Raw genomic sequence first — 19,687 nt, 5'->3', positions numbered from 1 at the left:
CATCCCTATGAGTTGAAGTTTGACTCTCCCTGACAATGTAAAATCCCACTTTTCTTAACGGTAATTTTAAGCTTTAAGAACAAAAAACAATATTATTAAAATATTATTTTTTAAAATTTTCTAGATGATAAATTATAATATTAAATATCACTCACCAACACTTTTACTTCTACTTTTATATTAATTTAGTTCACCGACAACATCATTCTCATTCTTCTCTCATACTAATCTTCTTTTAAATAAACCCTAATATATCTAATATTAGAAATAACATGGATAAGATAGAGATAACATATCTAATCTCGTGTCCCGTACAATGGGATAAGATAATTAATAAAATATATTATTATTTTAATTTTTTATATTTATTACACTTGAAATATATTAATCTTAAGTTAAGGTATAAAATGTTTTTATTTCATGCATTATAAATTTATTTTTTATTAGTGTTTTTTTATATTACCTATTTTTATAAGATAAAATATTTTGATTAAAAAAAATTAAATTTGTGATTAAAAAAGAAAAACTAAGAAAATATTTATCAAACATATTATAAAATAGTACAAATATATGTCTCATATATATATGACAGAGTATAAAAAAAACATTTATAAATTTTAAATATTTTAATAATAGATATTATTAAACAAAAGGAAATTTTCATATTTTTTAATAACAAATATTGAAATGTAATATAATTTTTATTTAAAACAAATGTGGAATATTAAAAAATAATGTATATCTTTTTTTTCTTTTTCTTTTTTACAAATTAAATATACGTTTCAATTAATATTCAAGAATATCATAATTTCTTGCTTAGACACAAGAAGTTATTTTTTTCTTTAATAAAATTATTTCAGTTACCATTCCACCTTCTCGTTGAAGGAAAAGAACTCTTCAGCAATCTAACATGAAGCCTGACAAAACATGCTGCTCTTCTTTGAAGAGCACACCGCCTGGGAATTGTTTCTGAAAAATTATTTTCCAAAACTGTTTTAAAAAACGTTACCTAGCCGGGTTTTCGGTATCTAATATACACATGGTACATCAAAATCTTGACATTACAAATTACCAGGTTCCAGCCACTTGCCTACTGCATGATACATGATTTTGAAGGAGGATCTAGTAAGTGTTCTGAGGATTAACTCTCCTCCTTCCTTCTCGTGTGTAATAAGGAGTTTCATGGATCGTCCTCCTCACGTACTCTACGAAAGGCTGAGGTGTTCGAGGAGAGGAATCGTTCTGAACAGCTGGACTCCTTCGATCAGGCGTTGTGGGTGCTACAATGCTTGAATTGGCTGGAGGGTTGGATGGCCGAGCTCTGTCAGGCCTGTCCAGGAAGAATATGAAGATGGCCAGAGTCAATAGCAACAAAGCAATACAACCAACCACGCCTGCCCATAGTGTTACTTTCACAGTGGATACTGAGTATGCCCTTTCTCCTGGATCGTAGCTTACATCTAGTTCAACTCTTTGGCCTGTAAAACATACACTTCATGTCACATTGCTCTCCTATTTTTTTTTTTTTTTAATGAAATCTCACAAACTATGCTCACCATTGGCTGGGAGTGTGATCACCACTTTATCTTTGAATTTCTTAGCCTGTAGCACTTTGACCTTGGGGCATAGATGACAATGATCAAAAGAAATAGAGATCAGATATGGAAATGAGATCTTTAATTTCTACACATGTAATCTCCACATAACATTGGAAATGAGACCTTTTTGTTTTGTCATTACTACATTCTAAAGCATGAATTTTACTTTCAAGTAATATGGAAAACAGGATTGAGTTATTTCATTTCTACAGGACATCTTCTACTACTAAGATGAAAAAAAATTGTCAGAAAACCCCACATTACAACCATTTATATAAAACTAGGCACAGTACTCACCTCATATTTTGCAAGCCCACCAATCCCAAAGTCTTCTTTATGCACAGGACTGATCATTATAGAATCCCGCTCATGCCAGTGGATATCAACATCTATAATAAGAAATAAACATCTGATTAAACCAATTTCTATGATAATAATGACAAGCAAATCTAACACTAAGATGCAAGTGAGCAGAGCAAGAGTGTTAATGTTGGTTGTGTGGATTGAAGATGTTGGGGAGAGATGGAGGATAGAAACAGTCCAGCATTATCTATGACACATGAAGCACCTGCATTCAAGAGGATCTGTTCCACCATCAAAGATGGCTTCGCAAGAAAACGCTCCAAAATCCTACCCCAACAGGCAATGCAATGGATCCAATAGACTTTGATTTTATGGGTTTAGAATAACTACCATACATGGTTGAAATGCACACATATGCGTTCATATGCATATAAATAAAATAATTATTTATAACAATCTAGATTTTTTAGCTCCAACCTAGATTTGCACAACTAGTAGGGACTGGTAACCCTGTTGTCCAGATAGAGGTTAACAAAGATGCTGAACAGAAGAAGCGCAAACAACTATTTATGTTACCTGTATTCCCCAAAATGGTTATTATGGTCTTGTTGGAGCCTGCTGTCAAATTCAACTGCACTAAATTCTGGAACAAACATTTTAAACATCAGAAAGTAAGGAGGAGTCATCAAGCTTGATTTCTGTGACCCAATTTGAGGGGACTACCTCACCAAATCAGTTTTAAAGATCATAAACTTAACTGATTCAAATTTTCTATTCAAATTGAGGGAAATTCTCTAGGATATAGTGCAAAAACAAAGTATAACAAAAGTGTAAAGCTACTAGTGAAGCACCAGCAAATTAGTAAAACTCTAGGGAGTGCTCTCTCTCTCTCTCTCTTTCTTTGGAGTTCCAATTGTATGCACCATTGTAAACCCCTTCATTTTCTAGAACATGGGATCTTACCTTGCCCATTTCCAAGATGGAAAACCCACCAACAAAAAGGGCCGATGCAGATCCTGAGACATGGTTGGTTTCTTGCACTGAAGCACTGATGGAAAGAGAAATATATGGTCTCATGTCCTTTGACTTCGGAACAGACCGTGCCAGATGCTCTGGAGAGTAAGGAAAGAAGAGGCAATATGATTTACCAGTGCCAAAATCCCTCCAGGGTTTTGCATACCTTTAATTTCACGAAAGGAAAATAATTAACATAGGACAGACAAATGATTCAGTGGTTCACAAGCAACCAAGAGCAAAAGATTGGAACATACCCGACAAAAGGTGGATCCACCCTACAGTCAAAGAGGACACCCATATCATTCCTGAAGCCTTCTAGATCATGGCCATAGGTATCACTACTGCAACCAAACAAATAGATGAAAGACATTAGCAAATATTTCTGTTCCTCTTCTTTTAAATCCATATGCCTCTTGAAACAAAAAGCTCAGCTTGGTATATTGCTGGAAGTTATACATGTCAGGAGTAGGTGTTGACAGTTTCATTAAGTAATCACTTGCTGAATTTCCAAAGGGCAGTAAAAATGGGAACTATAGTCAAAGTGCTCGTCAGACTGTTAAAATATCTGAACTCCACATTATTTGCCTATCAAGGAAGGAAATTATATAAAATTCCACATGCTCAGAAGTTAAGACACTAGTATTTTTGTCTACTCAAATGCATAAAGCTTCAGCAATTACAGACCTCCACATATACAGCAACTAGAAAACAAGAACCATCATGCTCGCATAAAACTTCCAAACATCAGACAAGAAAGACATGCTAATTCTTAACTGCTGTCAGAACAAAGAGGCTAATTTACAGACCTGAACTTCACAGAGAAATTATATCCTTTTGCAGGGATAGGGGCATTTGTTAAGGTCTCCATTGGAGCATCAACAAGAACAATCTTCCCCTTTTGCACTGTAACTGTTGTCTGCAGCTTCAAACTTGAACATTCAAAGAACACTGTTCATAGGTTACAAGTCATGAATGTGAAAATTAACATTAGTATATTAAAAATAAACCACAAGGATAACTGCAAAAAATAAAAAATAAAAATAAAAAGAAAGAAAATATGAAACCATTACATGTCTTATTCATAAACTTGGATATTCACAGGTTGAAAGATATCTTTATTCAGTACCTTGTGTTGTACCTTCCCCAACTGCTTGAGCTTCTCCAGATAGTACATCTAGAGATATAACACTTTCATTGCCACTCAACCACTGGCCAGATACTTTATCTTTTAATCCTATAATATAGCAGAAAACAATAAAGTATCAATTATACAATTATTTATTTATTATTTTGACGAATCACAATTTTGAGCTGAAAAACCAAAACCATGTAAACAAGAGAATTAATTTCAGACAAAAAAGAGTTCCACTTGTCATATGTGATTCATTTAGCTGTAAACAAATGAAAAACATGATTGTACGATGAAATTGATAGCCATTTCTTATTAATGCACACCATTTGTTAAGCAAAGGAGGAATTCACTTTTTTTTTTTTTTTTTTGATAGGTAAAAAGCAGATATATTAAAAGCACTTGGAAAAGGTGCACAAGGTATACATGGGGTATACAAATAGCACTGAAAGGCAAGAGAAAGGAAAAAAGAAATATCAAACCATAATAACCCATGAACATAGCAGAGAAGAAACAGAAGCATAGAAATTCCCAATTCAGTCTTCTTGCAGGCAAATAGCTAACTGCTAGATGAACCAAAAGAAGAAACAAAGACCCTTGAAGGTAACAGATCCCCTTAAAGAAAATAGACTAATGATTTCAGCAATATCTACCCTCTTCAGCAAAAACCCACTGTCCCTTCCCGCTTCAGCATCAACAACCCACACTTCTGGGTCCTTCTCTCTTTACCATTTGAATGACTGTAGTTAAGCAAGCACTCCAACTTCCTTAGCTCCTTGACAATGAGAGAACGAAATCAAAGTCTTTTGATAATGTGGAGCTAATGGATCTTTCTTTGAAAAATTCTCTTCTTTGTCATATTTTCTAGTGGATGAAATTGTTTATAGAGAGAGGTTCTATGGCTTTTTTCGATTTTGCATATTGGTTGGGGTCTTGCTAAGGGGGAGTTGTTTTTTGTGCCTTCTCTCTTTTGGGCCCGTTGCATACAACTAGTGTATTTTGGTGCACTTTTTTTCAGCACTTTTTACAAGTTTCTTTTATTTTGACTATATATATATAAAGAATATTGATGCTTAGTTCTCGGTATTTTCTTTAAAAAAAAAAATCAACAAGTTCTAGAAGATCATGCCTTCTATTGTTCACTTAACGTGTCCTTATGCTTGCATAAAAAATAAACCATTGACTAAAGACGATATTCAAATTTTTACAATATAAACAAGCAGCATTACAGATAAGCAAAGAGATATAAATAGCTATTCAACACATTGAAAACTGCACATAAAACTAATTTCATGATAATTTAAAAATTATAAGCAAATTTAGCCATGTCCTACCTTCTATGCTGAAGTTGAGATGACCTCCAAGGTGAAGGACGGGGTTCCGAGGAGATAAATAAGCACCAACTGAGACCTGAAGAAATAAAAAATTTAATTAATCTTGAAGTGCAAATAGAACCAGAGAACAAATGCATACAACGATTGAACAAAGGGGAAACGAGTAAAAATTAGAGCAGAACAAGGGAAACTTCTATAAAGGACATACTTTTCCATTTTATGATTATAACCAGTAACTTTTGATCAATGAATAAGGAACATACACAGAGTCATTAAGTTTCCTGAGGTGAGCCGCCTAGCTCAGAGGTGCCTCAAAAATCCTTTACTGGTTTGAACCTTTGGTATCAACCAAAGATCCAAGTCAGTCATAATGATAAAGGAAGCTCTCATGAAAAATAATCTCTTCGGTGTAACCCATCCATGGTGGTTACCACCATGAATACCAAGGTCTCACTGTTAGATAGTATTTTAGCTTAGTCATTTCATATTATCAATAGGGTAGAATAGCCTCTTAGCTCTTCTTGTTTGCCTATATAAAAGCTTTTTATGTAATCTCTTTCTTAAGCCTTTGTTAATGAAACCCTAGCTTTCTTTTTTTCTCTTCTTATTCTTTGTCTTTGCAATTCTCACACTCACATCTGTTATAATGAAAAAGAAACCAAGTTTTTCCTCTTTTAAAAAATGAATAGAACTTGAAAGGAACAGGTTGCAACAAAAAAAAGAGTTACCCTTTTTCTCTGAATATTTCCATAGAGCCTTCATTTTTTAGTATCTTTTGAAATAAGAGGGCAACTTTTTCTAAGTTCAGACATTTTAGGGGTATGAAAAAGAGCAAGCAGTTACCAGCACATAGTCAGATTTATGTGGACTACTGTTAATTGATACTCGCAGCAGAGCCCTACCATGGCGTATGCCCTTCAAAAAGAGACAAGAGAGCAAGGGAATGAAACACGTTATATGATCAAGTAGAAAGGATAGGATGCTAAAAAAGATGAAATGCATTTAATCACCCAGGCATAATCATCTGCATGAAACACTTTGTATAAGTGGAAAGGAAAAGGAACCAGTGGTGTGGCAGAAAGTATAATCCACAGTTCCTTCTTGTTTATTGCTATAAAAAATTGAAACTCAACAATTTACACAAACTAAGAAACAAAACAAACCTTGAGATGGATATTCCCATAGCCATCACCTGTGCTATTAATGGAGACAATATCAGGATAATTAGTTTCAGCATCCAAGGGAATCACATTAAATGCTTCATGGAAAGGGTTTCCTGGTCAAATGAAAATTTACAAGTAGGTGGATTAAGACTCAAATCTGGAACATATAAAAGCTAAGATGAAAAAGCTATAGCTGAACAAAAAATACCTAGCACATCACAAAAGTTTATTGAAAGTTTCACTTCAGCATCAACAGCAAGATCAATGACATGGAATGAGAACTTTTGGGGGGTTATTCTTATTTGAGCCACCTGACACCAAACAAAGCAACAGCATAGTAACTTCTACTGCTCCAGAACTATTAACAAAAATGTGGAGAATGCAAAAGTAATTCCAGTAATTTTGACAAAGTTTGAATAAAAAAATAAAAATATTAAAAAAGAGAGAGAAAGAAAGGAAGAAGAAGAAGAAGAATGTTAATCAGCTTTTTCTATTAACAATTTTGGTTTTACAACTTTTACAAATGTTCCCTTCTCAGTATGGGCAAAATGTTACAATTCAAAGGACCATGCCTAATAATATCATTTTATTTCCATGCATAAAACTTTTCCTTTAAATCATCCCAACTAGGAAAGATTAGTAATACCTCCATAAAACTTGAAAACTCAAATCTAAAACCTCTTTAAATGCATTGAAATTAACCAAGCCATATCATCAATCAGATTCCATCTGATCTATTGCCCATAATACAAAGTAATAACATCCTAATTCATTGGAGAAACTCCAAATCCCTCAAGAGCATAGAGGTGATCAGACCTCAAAGCTCAATTGACCCAATTAAGATACAAGCACATGCCAGCTGTGACATTGCAAAACCCTCAGGCCTGGTAATTCCATCTGAGTCTCTGACTGATGCAGGATTTCCAAATGCAACACAATAATGCAAATGCAAGCCCCTTTTATTACCTATAAAAAAAATACAACACAATAATGAAGAATTAAGTAGTAGAAGGGTCTGAAATATGCATGTTAAACTACTAATTGACCTCAAAAGCTTAAGCTATTAGGTGATGCACCAACCATGTATATCATTATGTCTAACACTAACACGAATAGCCTTAACAGTCTATACATCGCTATAGAAAAACTATCACAGTTAATGCAATAATGGACATGGTGAAAGCTACATCCAATAAATAAAGTATAACAATTGAACAACATGTTGGCTCTAATAAGTAACCAACTAGCTTCTCCTAACTCAAATCAAGTTCATGCTTATGTCTGGCAACCACTACTGTATATACTACAGCCCCTTGTTTCTCTTCCAACAGTTAACATGGGAGTCTCAGGAATTTTATGCAGTTCTTCCCCTACCTTAAATTTCTCAGCCACAAGCATAAGTCAGATTGAAATAAGATCCTAGATTGGCGTGTGGAGAGAGAAAAGGTCATTCATCCACTTTGCAGCTCATAAGCAATTTCTCAAGTCTCAAGAAGACGGTTATGAAGCACAAAGCATGCATTACTTTAATTGGGTAATTCACTTTCTAAGAATTTTCCCTGTTTCTTTTAAATATTATATCATTTTTTTTTAGTTTATATTTAACATATGAGTGCATCTCATGATACATGACAGGGTAAATAGAAAAATCTACCCCAATAAACTAGACAATTGGACAACTATGCCTAATAAGGAGCAATATGACCACCAAATCTTTGGCCATGAATCCAGACGGCTTGGAAGAGACCTGATGGGGGTATCAGCACTAGGGTGACCCACTACCCTTGCAGTACAACTAAATGACCAGGTAGAGGCCCCATAAGGGAAGCCCAGACCTCAAACAGAACCCATAAGCCCTCCCATGTGACAAACAGCTAGGCACAGGCAACCCCTAGACAGGACCCAGAACCTGAAAAAGTCCAAATGAGTCTAACTAATGGAAACGCATAGCATGAATAGGAAATAGATACCCTTCTAATTCATTTTTCTCATGCCCTTGTCTTTATTTCTTCCCATGTGAAAAAAAATTAAAAGGAGGGACTTGTCTCTCCTTAAAGCCATATGCTCTGAACAACACCCTTTTTGGAGAAGGTCAATGAAAAGTAATTTTGTTTCTTTCTCTAGGCACTGCTCATTTTCTTCCTTATTGGAGGAAGCCACTCCCCCAAGAACCATAATCAACAGTCCAGTTCTTATCCATTCAAAAGAATGAAAACCAACCCCCACAAAAGAAGTAAAAGAAAAGGAACCCCGTTGGTTACATAATCAGCAGGGTTACTTGGAGGTGCAAACAAGAAGGTGAGCTTAACTAACCTGTCAATGGTTTGAAAAAGCCAATCAGAAAACCAACTACTAAATCTTGGGTGGAAATTTCTTTTATCTAATTCTCTAAGTAATTTGTTATTAACAACTTCTCCCAAACTCCTTTCACTGCAAAGGAATGCAGAATGCTCGACTTGCCTCCAACAAGAGAACATACAAACATAAAATTATTCATAGATATTCACAATATGTTCCTTATGGTAGCTGGGTTCATAAATTTGGGTCAACAAACAGAACAAGCTGCAAGTTACATTGGTCAAGGTTTCATGATTACCTTATCCCATGCAAATTGTTTACTTGTAACTATTCAAATCCTCATTGAAAAATTGATCACATTATTATTCACAACTATATATTAGATACACTAAAAAAGTGATAAGTTACAAGGCACTAAAGATTAGATATCCGTACCTCAGCAACCCTAACACAAGAAGCAATCCCTGTTTTTCCAGTAGTGCGATCTTTTGCCTGAATGCATGCAAGATTATTGCTCTCTGTTGTTTTAATTCTATCCCTGTCAATTGAAATAGCATCCTTCTGCACCTCTTCATTCTTACCACCACAACTTCTCAATAAAGAATAAGTAATAGTTCCTTTGCGACTCAAATCCCATTGGCCATATGATTCCGATGAGGAAGGCAAAAGACTTGATGTAGTATAATAGGGAGGAAGAACCCAGGTAATGGGAACCCCAAGAGCAAGAGGAAGCTCAGAGACCACTGATATCGACATAGACGCACTGTAAGATCTTGACTGTGAATGGCCAGAAGAAATAAAATCACAATTGAATGAAACTGCAACAGTTGTCCTGCCTGCCGATCTGGAATGGCATGATTATTATTCAAGTGATGTGACAAACCAACATGATCATGAAAAATTAGAAGGATAAATTAGAAGACAAGACAGATCCTGTTGCACCACAACTAAATAGAGATATCAAAGATTAGAAGAATGAGGAAACAAAGGGATAGAAATCATCAAAATCAATTAGAAGAATGATTTATCAAAATCCTCTAAAATATTGATGTTAGATAGTGTACAGTTATTTAGGTTATTTACTTTTCCTTTTCCTTTTCTTTCCTTATTGTATTGTGGGTCCCACTAACATGTATATAAATACCCAAGTCCAATGTGTATTATTTACAGTTTTTTTTCAATAACAATAATTAGGGATTCTCCCTTTTCTCTTTTTTCACATGGTATCAAAGCCAGGGGAGAAAAAAAACCCTAATTATTTCCGGTTTATCCGTGAATCCATTCTGGGAAATCTTTCAGTGACCGTGTTTCATTTCAGTCACCTTTCCCATCTCCTAAAGGCAGGTTACGCCATTCTCTATATGGCTTGAAACAATCTCCTCGAGCATGGTTTAGCCGTTTTAGTTCTGTTGTTCAGGAGTTTGGCATGTTCCGCAGTACAGCAGACCATTCCGTTTTCTATCATTATAACTCTTCGAGGCAGTGTATTTATCTGGTAGTTTATGTGGACGACATCGTCATTACAGGCAATGATCAGAATGGTATTCAAAAACTAAAGCAACACCTTTTCACCCACTTTCAGACTAAAGACTTGGGGAAACTCAAGTATTTCTTAGGGATTGAGATAGCTCAATCTAATTCCGGTGTGGTTCTTTCCCAACGGAAGTATGCTTTAGGCATCTTGGAAGAAACCGGTATATTAGACTGTAAACCGGTAGACACTCCTATAGATCCAAATGTCAAACTTATATCAAGACAGGGGGAGCCTTTAGGAGATCCTGGGAGATATCGGCGACTTGTAGGTAAACTGAACTACCTCACCATTACTCGTCCAGACATTTCTTTTCCTGTAAGTGTTGTTAGTCAATTCCTACAGTCACCATGTGATAGCCATTGGGATGTTGTAATCCGCATTCTTCAATATATCAAAAGCATACCAGGCCAAGGTATGTTGTACGAGAACAGAGATCATACCCAGGTTGTTGGTTACACAGATGCAGATTGGGCTGGCTTACCCACAGATAGAAGTTCCACTTTCGGGTATTGTGTTTTTATTGGAGGTAACCTAATATCCTGGAAGAGTAAGAAACAAGATGTAGTGGCCAAATTTAGTGTTGAAGCCGAGTATCGAGCTATGGCTTTGGCAACATGTGAACTCATATGGCTGAAACATCTTTTTCGGGAGTTGAGATTTGGAAAGGATGAACAGATGAAGCTCATCTGTGACAACCAAGCCGCTTTGCATATTACATCCAATCCAGTCTTCCATGAAAGGACCAAACACGTTGAAGTTGACTGTCACTTCATTAGAGAGAAGATCGCATCAGGATGTGTGGCGACTAGTTTTGTCAATTCAAATGATCAACTAACAGATATTTTTACTAAATCTCTCAAAAGTCCTAGAATTAAATACATTTGTAACAAGCTTGGTGCATATAATATATATGCTCCAGCTTGAGGGGGAGTGTTAGATAGTGTACAGTTATTTAGGTTATTTACTTTTCCTTTTCCTTTTCTTTCCTTATTGTATTGTGGGTCCCATTAACATGTATATATATACCCAATTCCAATGTGTATTATTTACAGTTTTTTTTCAATAACAATAATCAGGGATTCTCTATTTTCTCTCTTTTCACAATTGACATAAAAAATGGTAGAATAAATAACTAAACATCAAAATAGATTAACTGTACCTTCCATGCAACATATTGATAAATCCAAGGTCCTTCTCATCCAAATGCCCAGGGAGTTTAATTTCCTTTGAACCAGAAGAAGGAAGCCCATATCTGTCACTACGAATGTGCTCTGCCATATGGAAACTCAAAACCTAAACAAAGAGAGACAAAACACTCTTGTTATTTAATGAGCAGACAAGAATTTATCGCCAAGAATATGCACAAATCAGAAGTTACAAGCTGTAGCACTAGGACAGTAACTAAATCCACCTTTTCATCTTCTACAGTCCACTTGTAATTCTTGCAGAGCTCATAAAAGGAAAACAAATCACCCTAAAGGCACCCATGAATTAGTCAATTATCTGATAAAAGCTACATAGAATAAAAGGAAATTTTAAATTCTTAATTCTTGCCTGGGGCAATGATGGAAAGATTGGCATCTCACGGCCAACATCAAGTTGCTCGCTCTGTACATTCAATGTCACCAAAGAAGGGACTCCTACTTTAATTCTGCCATATGCTTGGCAAATAACAGTATCTCCCTTACCATAAACTGTGGCAACTAAGGTCTGACCATAAAAACAAATATATTCGATTAGCAAATATGTTGAAAGAGGGAAGTCAATGGCCACTATCAATATAGCCTTAGTTTATCAAAAGACAAAGTTAATAAGCTGCCAATTTGATGAGCTGACATCTTCCTGTTTCACCGAGAGTCAGCAATACCAATACGTCAGGGCTGAATTGGGTTGTGCAGGTCCAAAGTGGTCCAACCAAAACACAACTTATTTATGCCTTAAAAAAAATCAACTCAATTATAAAGAGAGAACCGACTATAAAATAACTAAAAAATAGAACATTTTAACCATGTTTGCTTTGGATTGCTGCATTCAGAAACCTAAAAATATCAACCAGTTCATAATTGGGAGCACAGCTTTTTTTTTTTTTTTTTCCCTTTGCCTTTTTTATAGGAAAATTTTAAGTTTGTTAATTGGCACTTCATAGAATTGCACTTCTCATTATGTTTCAGGCAGGTTGGTCAGATTTTGTCACCACTAATTGAAGCAATAAATATTGCCCTTTTTAAGGTTGGAGTGGTCTGGGGTTTTGAAAGGATTGTCTGAGATCAAAAGTGAATGTTACTCGAGCTGTATCTAGAATGGTGTGATAAGGATGACTGTTGAAGCTGACATCCCAGCCTCACCTGAAGGCCTTGAAAGAAGCTTTTGAATAGGGGTCCAGAGCTTGATCATGGAAGCAAATTCGGCAATGGTAATCCCATGGGTTACTGAAGAGATGTGGAAGTCTCCTTCTCAATGGACAACAAATAAAAACATGGATATGTTGGCAAAAGGCAGAGCTAGAGCCTTCTCTCCTGTTAAGACTGATACTTTTAACCATCAAGTTGCTTTGTTTTTGTACTCATAGTTTAGACTTCATATTTTTTTAAAGTTCTCTGATCCTTCTTTACATCCTTAGTACATTTGCTCTGTTTTCTGCATCAGAATTAAATCACAAAATAATACTCATGCAGCTCTCAATGTGGAAGTTGGAAAGTGCATCCATCAAAGGCTTAAAGCAATCCAAAGGAGGGCTCTCGTGAAACTCAACCAACATCACATGCGGTTGAGTCCCAAATTATATTTTAAATTTGTATAGAAATATTTAGTCATGTGGGGACAAATCTTCAACATCACATATAAATGGACTCTAACCTCAAAAAAACATATAAAAATAGCTAAACAAAATATTTGGTGAATTGTCAGGTAGAGCATCATATCTTACAGAATTCCCAGGTGAAATTGCAGACAGCCGTCCAGAAGATTTGTTGACAGTTGCAATCCGATCATCCAAACTAGCATACTCTATAACTACACCAATTTGTGGCCCTCCTTTCACATTAAGCTAAACAAATGAAAGGCAGAACATTATTAAATTAATATGACAAAAGAAAGAAAAAGTATTAGGAAGAAATGCAGAGCTATACTGCAGAGAATGTTTGGGCTTGCTAGAAAAGCCAAAATGACACTGAACCTATACTCTGGAGAAATCATAAGAGTTTCTTTTTATACCCTCTTCACATTCAGGTCCTACTATCCAAATTAGAGAGAGAGAGAGAGAGAGAGAGAGAGAGAGAGAGACAGCAATGCACTAACGAAATATAATGGAATATACCACATAAGCTGCACCTGGAACCAGGAAAATATCAGGAGGATGTATTCTTGGTGGTGCATAGACTTCCACCTTAATTTGATTACTCACTATTTCATATCCAGATGCCTGTCTAGCACTGACCTGTTTTCAAGTTCTACATGTTAACTTAGGCCCAAATTTCAACCAAAAAACTGAAAACAAGACCCATTTAAAAATATTGGCATCTGGGCACAACATCAATCGATGGACTTACATAGAGAATTGTAACACCAAGATGTTTAGCCAAAATCATAAACTTTGGGGAATTAACATATCCACCACCAATACTTGAGATATCATTATCATCATCCACGAGATCAACTATATGGTCCTCAATATGAACCTGAATATTCATGTAAACATACTGCAAAAAAAAGAAAAAAGCAAAAAAAAAAAAATGAACTACTTAGAGCTTTAAATGAAATATAGGTAAGCAAGTGTTTGTGTCCAGATGGAAGTGAATGGAAAACATATCAACAACAACACACTACATTTCCATACATATGTTGGAGACTCATACACATCAAATAGGTAGAAAACCAAGTAAATAACTAAATGTGTCCTACTAGATACAGTTGAACACAGGATAAGCTGAAAATATGGCTCCCCAAAGATGGATATGAAAGAAATTCAAACCTGAGAAGCATCAAAAGTGCTTCCATCATCAACTCCAGCCATCACAATAATAGATTGCACACTTCCTTCCTGAAAATATCAAAGTAGCACATAATAAATGCCAGTTCACAACAAAAATAAATCACCTAGGTAAACACACCATGAGGCTTATCTCTTCTCCCGAGGTAATCCTTATCCAATCAACATCTGCAACTTGAACCTGTAGAAAGAAAAAAGGCAGAAAGTCTAGTGTATAGCAGCAAAAAAGAAAGCGCCCCATAACTTTAAGAATCAGACAAGAAGATGTGAAGTTTTGAACAAGGGATTTGTTACATGCTAGAAAGATTAAGATTCTCATAGCACATGACACTCTGAGTCACCACACATCCTATTTCCCACCGGAAGCTGATGGATGTCTTATGAACGATTATGCATTAGATCAATACCAGTTGTTTCGTATGTACAGACCTTAAAAGGTTAAAGAGGGCTACTTTATTTGAAACTAAGTGTGGGTTTCTTAAATATATCAAACCAGGTTGAAGTTGGTTTGTTTCCTCTGCTTTCTGAGGTGGAAACTGAACTTCCATACAAGATCCATAGGCCTTGAAAAACTATGTAAACCTAAAACCTTAGGTCAGATTCACAGCAAGAACAAGTTTTGGGATTTCAGAGCATTTTTTTAATGGGTGTTTATTAAACACCCCTATTCTGCAAACAAAAATGATTCATTTGAACTAACTATAAAGTCTGAATTTACTTTAAACAAAATTATTACTATCATTTCATATATGTCCAAGAAAATACATAGCTTACGTGGCAGTCATTCACTCAGACATTTGTGTCACACTAATGTTAATATAACATCTAAATTTGTCAGACATCCACGCTACAAAATTCATGACCCTCAAGTTAGTGATGCTCCTGATGATCCTGATATACTCATTGCTCTTAAGAAAGGTGTGAGTTTTTTTCTCAGCACCCAATATCTAACTTCATTTCTTATGACAGATTATCCCCACAATATTATGCTTTTGTTACTAATCTGTCAAATATAGACATCCCAAAGAGTATCCATGAGGCCCTACAAAAAACTGAGTGGAGATAAGCAGTTGGTGATAAAATCAAGGCTCCAAAGAAGAACGGAACCTGGGAACTGTCAGATTTGCCCAAAGGAAAGCATCCAGTTGCTTGTAAATGGATTTTCACTGTTAAGTACAAACCAGATAGAAGCATAGAACGGTATAAAGTCAGACTTGTTGCTAAGGGATTTACTCAAATGTATGGTATAGACTATCAAGAGACGTTTGCTCTTGTAGCCAAACTTAATACCATAAGAGTATTGTTGTCACTAGCAGTCAATCTAGATTGGTCTCTTTAGCAATTGGATGTCAAAAATGTCTTTCTCAATGGAGACCTAAAAGATGAAGTCTACATGGAAATCCCTCCAGGATTTGAAAATAGTGTCAATACTGGAAAAGCCTACAAGCATCGAAAGTCTCTATGTGCACTTAAACAGTCTCTTAGAGCATTGGTTTGACAAGTTCACAAGGGTTGTGAAGAATCATGGGTACACACAAGGACAGTCTGATCATACCTTGTTCATCAAACATTCAAATGATGGAAAGGTAGTCATTCTCATTGTCTATGTTGATGATATTATTGTGACAGGGAATTATATAAATAAAGTGAGAAGATTGAAGGAAGTATTGGCTAGAGAGTTTGAAACAGAGAGAGAGAAAGCGAGAGAGGGCGAGAGAGAGTGCGACGGCGAGTGCGATGGTGAAGAGGGGGAGAATAGCTCGGCGCCGCTAAGCAGAAGGAAGGAGTGCAGTTTCACAGTGGAATCCAAGGCGTTCGAGATTGTTGTGGATGATAGAAAAGGAAAAATCCAAGTCTTCATTGTGGAGAAAAAGGGAGGGGTTTCGTCATGGGTCCGATTGGGATCAAACAGCCTAGGGTTTTTCTTAAAAGGGTTGAATCTCTGTATCAAGGATGAGAAAGAAGCAAAATGGGGAAGGGAATGGAAGGAGCAGGGGAGAATGTACTCTATGACACGAGGGATAAACAGAGCGGGGGGGTTTATACGGCTAGGGGTCTCCGATCCAGAGAGGAAGAGGTTCTGCATTTTCATCCCGAGAGGCAGAAGGGATAAAAAGGGGTGGATGACCATGGCGGAGAAGCTTAACCAGATGGTAGGTTTTCTTGACAGAAAACCAGAAAACCAGGAAGTACAGGCTGTGGAGAAGGCTGTTGTGGGAAGATCGTATGCAACAATAGCGAAACAACCTCTGTCAGGCAACCCAAATGTAATCGTAGTGAAGGCAAAAAGGGAGGAATCAATAGGATTATTACAGAAATTGGAACATCGTGTTGTGGCAAGTTGGAAAGATAGTTTAGGGGGAGAAGAAGACCTTGAGAAGTTGGGGCAACTTTGGGCAAAATCTTGGGATCTTAAAGGTAGTTTAGGGTTGGCTAAGTTGGAAAAGGAAAGAGCTCTGCTGGAATTTGAAGATTTGGAAGAGGCTAGACGTGTTGTCTCCTCTGGGAATCGCACGATGGAAGGAATCCAAGTAGGGCTGGAGCACTGGAGCCCTAGGAGTGGATGCTGGGCAGAGGAGGAAGAAAGAAAGGAAGCTTGGGTGAGAATAGTTGGGCTCCCAATCTCGTTATGGAGTCCAGAGATATTGAAGAGAGTGGGGGACGAATGTGGCGGTTTTATTACAGCCGATGAAAAGACGAAAATGATGGGTGAGCTTCAGTGGGCCAGAATCTTGGTGAGATCGAGAGGAGAATTTAGACCGAGCGTCTTGGAATTCGAAGTGGAGGAGGAGCTTTACGTTGTGTCCTTATGGTGGGAATGTCGTCCGGTGTTGAGGAGGAATCGCAGACAAGAAGCCGGTCGTCAAAGCAGTGAGGTTAGGGGTAAGGAGGCCTCACGCGCGGAGCAGCGAGTAACGAAGGAGTGGGTGAGCGTGAGGCTCGAGACACTGAACCCGTCAGATCAAGGGACAGGTGAGCATGGGGTCGGGTCGGGTCGGGTTGAGGCCAGTGCAGATCTAAGCCCGACAACCCGGACTTGAGCCTCAACTAGTAAACTGCATATCTTAAGTCCAATCGTTGGCCCAAAGGAGACAAGGAGGGTTGGTGGGCCTGGCCTGACTAGCGGATCCATGGGCCTTAAGATGAAAGGCGTGGCTGCAAGTGAGATTGGCCTAGAAGCAGGCCCTTCTGAAGATGTGGGCTGCTTTGCCAAAGGCCCAGCTTCGCCAAAAGCCCGATCGTCAAACAAAGGCCCAAATTATTCAAAAGGGTGCCCCCAACAGCCCGATCTAGATGGAAAGCTAAGGGAGGGCTCAATCTCCTCAGCAGCCCAAGCCCAAATTAACCTTCAGGAGACGGGCTTCCTGTTGACTGGGAATCCTCCTGAGTCAGAGCCTTTTGTTGCGCGGGAGTCTGAGGATATGAGGAAGCTACAAGGTGTGGTTAGGTTGTCAGAGACAGATAGGGCGCTTGAAGAGGAATCATTGAGGTATGGAACGGGTTCTTGTTCTTGGGGGAAAAGGGCTTTAGGGGTTTCTCATCTCAATTCTATTCTTTTTTATCAGACTCCGGGGGGGGAAGTTTTACGATCGTTCTGGGGACTTGGACGAGGAAGTACGGATTGATAAGACAATGTGGTTAACAGTGTATGAGGCTTGTAATGAAAGGATTAATGGTTGTAAGGAACTGGAAGTAATCAAAAGTAGTAGTGACAAAGCCAGGGGGATGGATGGGGTCGGTGACACATATGATGCTCAAGTTGAGAGAAGTGAGCTGGAGGACAAATGGGAAGAGAGTAGCTTGGTGAAGTTCAGCCAATTCCTAGGCTTCCCCACGGAGGGGTTGGAGAAGGAAATATTGAATTTTTTGATCAAAATCAGAAAAAGACGGGAGAAAATTCATAGCAAAGAGCTACTGGAAAAGTCTAAGTTTGAAAGGGAGTTAAAAAGACTGGAATGTTCCATAAATTATAAGGGGGGGGGGGGGGATTATACAGAAAGGCTCGGCACAGGGCAAAGGGCGCCAAATTGTGATTGTCCAATGAAGGTGAAAATTCTGAGCTGGAACGTGAAGGGAGCAAATGATAGCTCCAAAAGAAAAGTTATTAAGACGTTCATAAGGAACTAGAGGGTGGACTTAATCTGTATTCAGGAGACAAAGATTCAAGCTATGTCGGAAAGCATTGTGAGAAGTTTAGGCTCCGGGTGATTCCTAGATTAGAAAGCTGTGAATGCGGAGGGGGCTTCGGGAGGAATTCTTATATGCTGGGATAGAAGGTCTTTGGACATTCTAGATTGGGAGGAGGGACAGTTTACGTTATCTTGCAGATTCCGGAACGTAGAAAATGGGGTTGTCTGGGTTTTTACGGGAGTGTATGGCCCATTCTTCATAGTGGAAAGGGATGTATTATGGGAAGAGTTTGGGGCGATTACAGGGCTGTGGGAAGACCCTTGGTGCTTAGGGGGGGATTTTAATATCACTTTGTTTCCGAGGGAAAGGAGTAGCTAGAGGAGAATTAGTTCAGCAATGAGGAAGTTTGCTAAGATTGTGGATGATCTTGGGCTGGTGGATCTTCCCCTTCAGGGGGGAGAATTTACTTGGAATGGGGGCCATAATAATCAGGCTTGGGCAAGATTGGACAGGTTCCTTGTGTCCCCTAGCTGGATAGACCAATTTAGTGGGATTAACCAATGTAGGCTGCCCCGTCCGGTATCCGATCATTTCCCAATCACGTTAGTGGGGGTGGGATAACACGAGGCCCGACTCCATTCAGATTTGAAAATATGTGGCTTAAGGTTGAGGGATTCAAAGATTTGGTGCATAGCTGGTGGCAAGGAATTGATGTTAGGGGCAATGCTAGTTACAAATTGGCTACTAAGATGAAGGAAATCAAACAGAAGTTGAAAGTTTGGAATAAAGAAGTCTTTGGAAAGCTGGAGTGCAACAAATCCTTAGCCTTGCAGCAGGTGGAATTATGGGATAGGAAGGAAAGTGAGAGAATTCCGATTGTGGAGGAAACAGAGCTTAAAAAAGAGGCAAAAGAAAATTACAGAAAATGGGTGATTATGGAGAAAACTCACTGGAGACAGCTCTCAAGGGAAATATGGTTGAAGGAAGGGGATAGAAATACGGGTTTCTTCCATCGCATGGCAAGCGCTCACGTAGAAATAACTCTTTGGAGAGAATTAAGATCAATGGGGAATGGCTGCTAGAGGAGCAGGAAATTAGGGAAGGAATTGCTAATGCGTTTCATAATTTGCTCTCAGAAGATATGGGGTGGAAGGCGGACATTGGGAGACTTCAGTTTGATCAGATCAGCCAA

The 19,687-nt window shown here is 37.7% G+C and overlaps 1 protein-coding gene across 1 annotated transcript in view; it reads right to left on the bottom strand.

Annotated features, from left to right (window-relative positions):
* Positions 1 to 19,687, bottom strand: part of LOC117930239 (nuclear pore complex protein GP210) — a 55,903-nt gene that overhangs the window by 5,700 nt on the left and 30,516 nt on the right. The window contains exons 16-37 of the mRNA XM_034850791.1: positions 14,486 to 14,545; positions 14,347 to 14,415; positions 13,925 to 14,074; positions 13,693 to 13,812; positions 13,303 to 13,422; positions 11,931 to 12,086; positions 11,788 to 11,850; positions 11,536 to 11,669; positions 9,278 to 9,686; positions 6,753 to 6,855; positions 6,545 to 6,657; positions 6,225 to 6,296; positions 5,382 to 5,457; positions 4,045 to 4,152; positions 3,725 to 3,866; positions 3,173 to 3,259; positions 2,865 to 3,081; positions 2,478 to 2,544; positions 1,896 to 1,987; positions 1,557 to 1,617; positions 1,147 to 1,478; positions 873 to 875 (exon numbers count right to left, since the gene is read on the bottom strand). Coding sequence (XP_034706682.1) covers positions 873 to 875; positions 1,147 to 1,478; positions 1,557 to 1,617; positions 1,896 to 1,987; positions 2,478 to 2,544; positions 2,865 to 3,081; positions 3,173 to 3,259; positions 3,725 to 3,866; positions 4,045 to 4,152; positions 5,382 to 5,457; positions 6,225 to 6,296; positions 6,545 to 6,657; positions 6,753 to 6,855; positions 9,278 to 9,686; positions 11,536 to 11,669; positions 11,788 to 11,850; positions 11,931 to 12,086; positions 13,303 to 13,422; positions 13,693 to 13,812; positions 13,925 to 14,074; positions 14,347 to 14,415; positions 14,486 to 14,545 — 2,754 coding nt within the window. The remainder of the gene's footprint in view (positions 1 to 872; positions 876 to 1,146; positions 1,479 to 1,556; positions 1,618 to 1,895; positions 1,988 to 2,477; positions 2,545 to 2,864; positions 3,082 to 3,172; positions 3,260 to 3,724; positions 3,867 to 4,044; positions 4,153 to 5,381; positions 5,458 to 6,224; positions 6,297 to 6,544; positions 6,658 to 6,752; positions 6,856 to 9,277; positions 9,687 to 11,535; positions 11,670 to 11,787; positions 11,851 to 11,930; positions 12,087 to 13,302; positions 13,423 to 13,692; positions 13,813 to 13,924; positions 14,075 to 14,346; positions 14,416 to 14,485; positions 14,546 to 19,687) is intronic.

Source organism: Vitis riparia, chromosome 14 (assembly GCF_004353265.1).
Source record: "Vitis riparia cultivar Riparia Gloire de Montpellier isolate 1030 chromosome 14, EGFV_Vit.rip_1.0, whole genome shotgun sequence".
Lineage (NCBI taxonomy): Eukaryota > Viridiplantae > Streptophyta > Magnoliopsida > Vitales > Vitaceae > Vitis > Vitis riparia.
The sequence above is the reverse complement of the archived record's forward strand: the minus strand, read 5'-3'. Positions and strand labels throughout refer to the sequence as shown.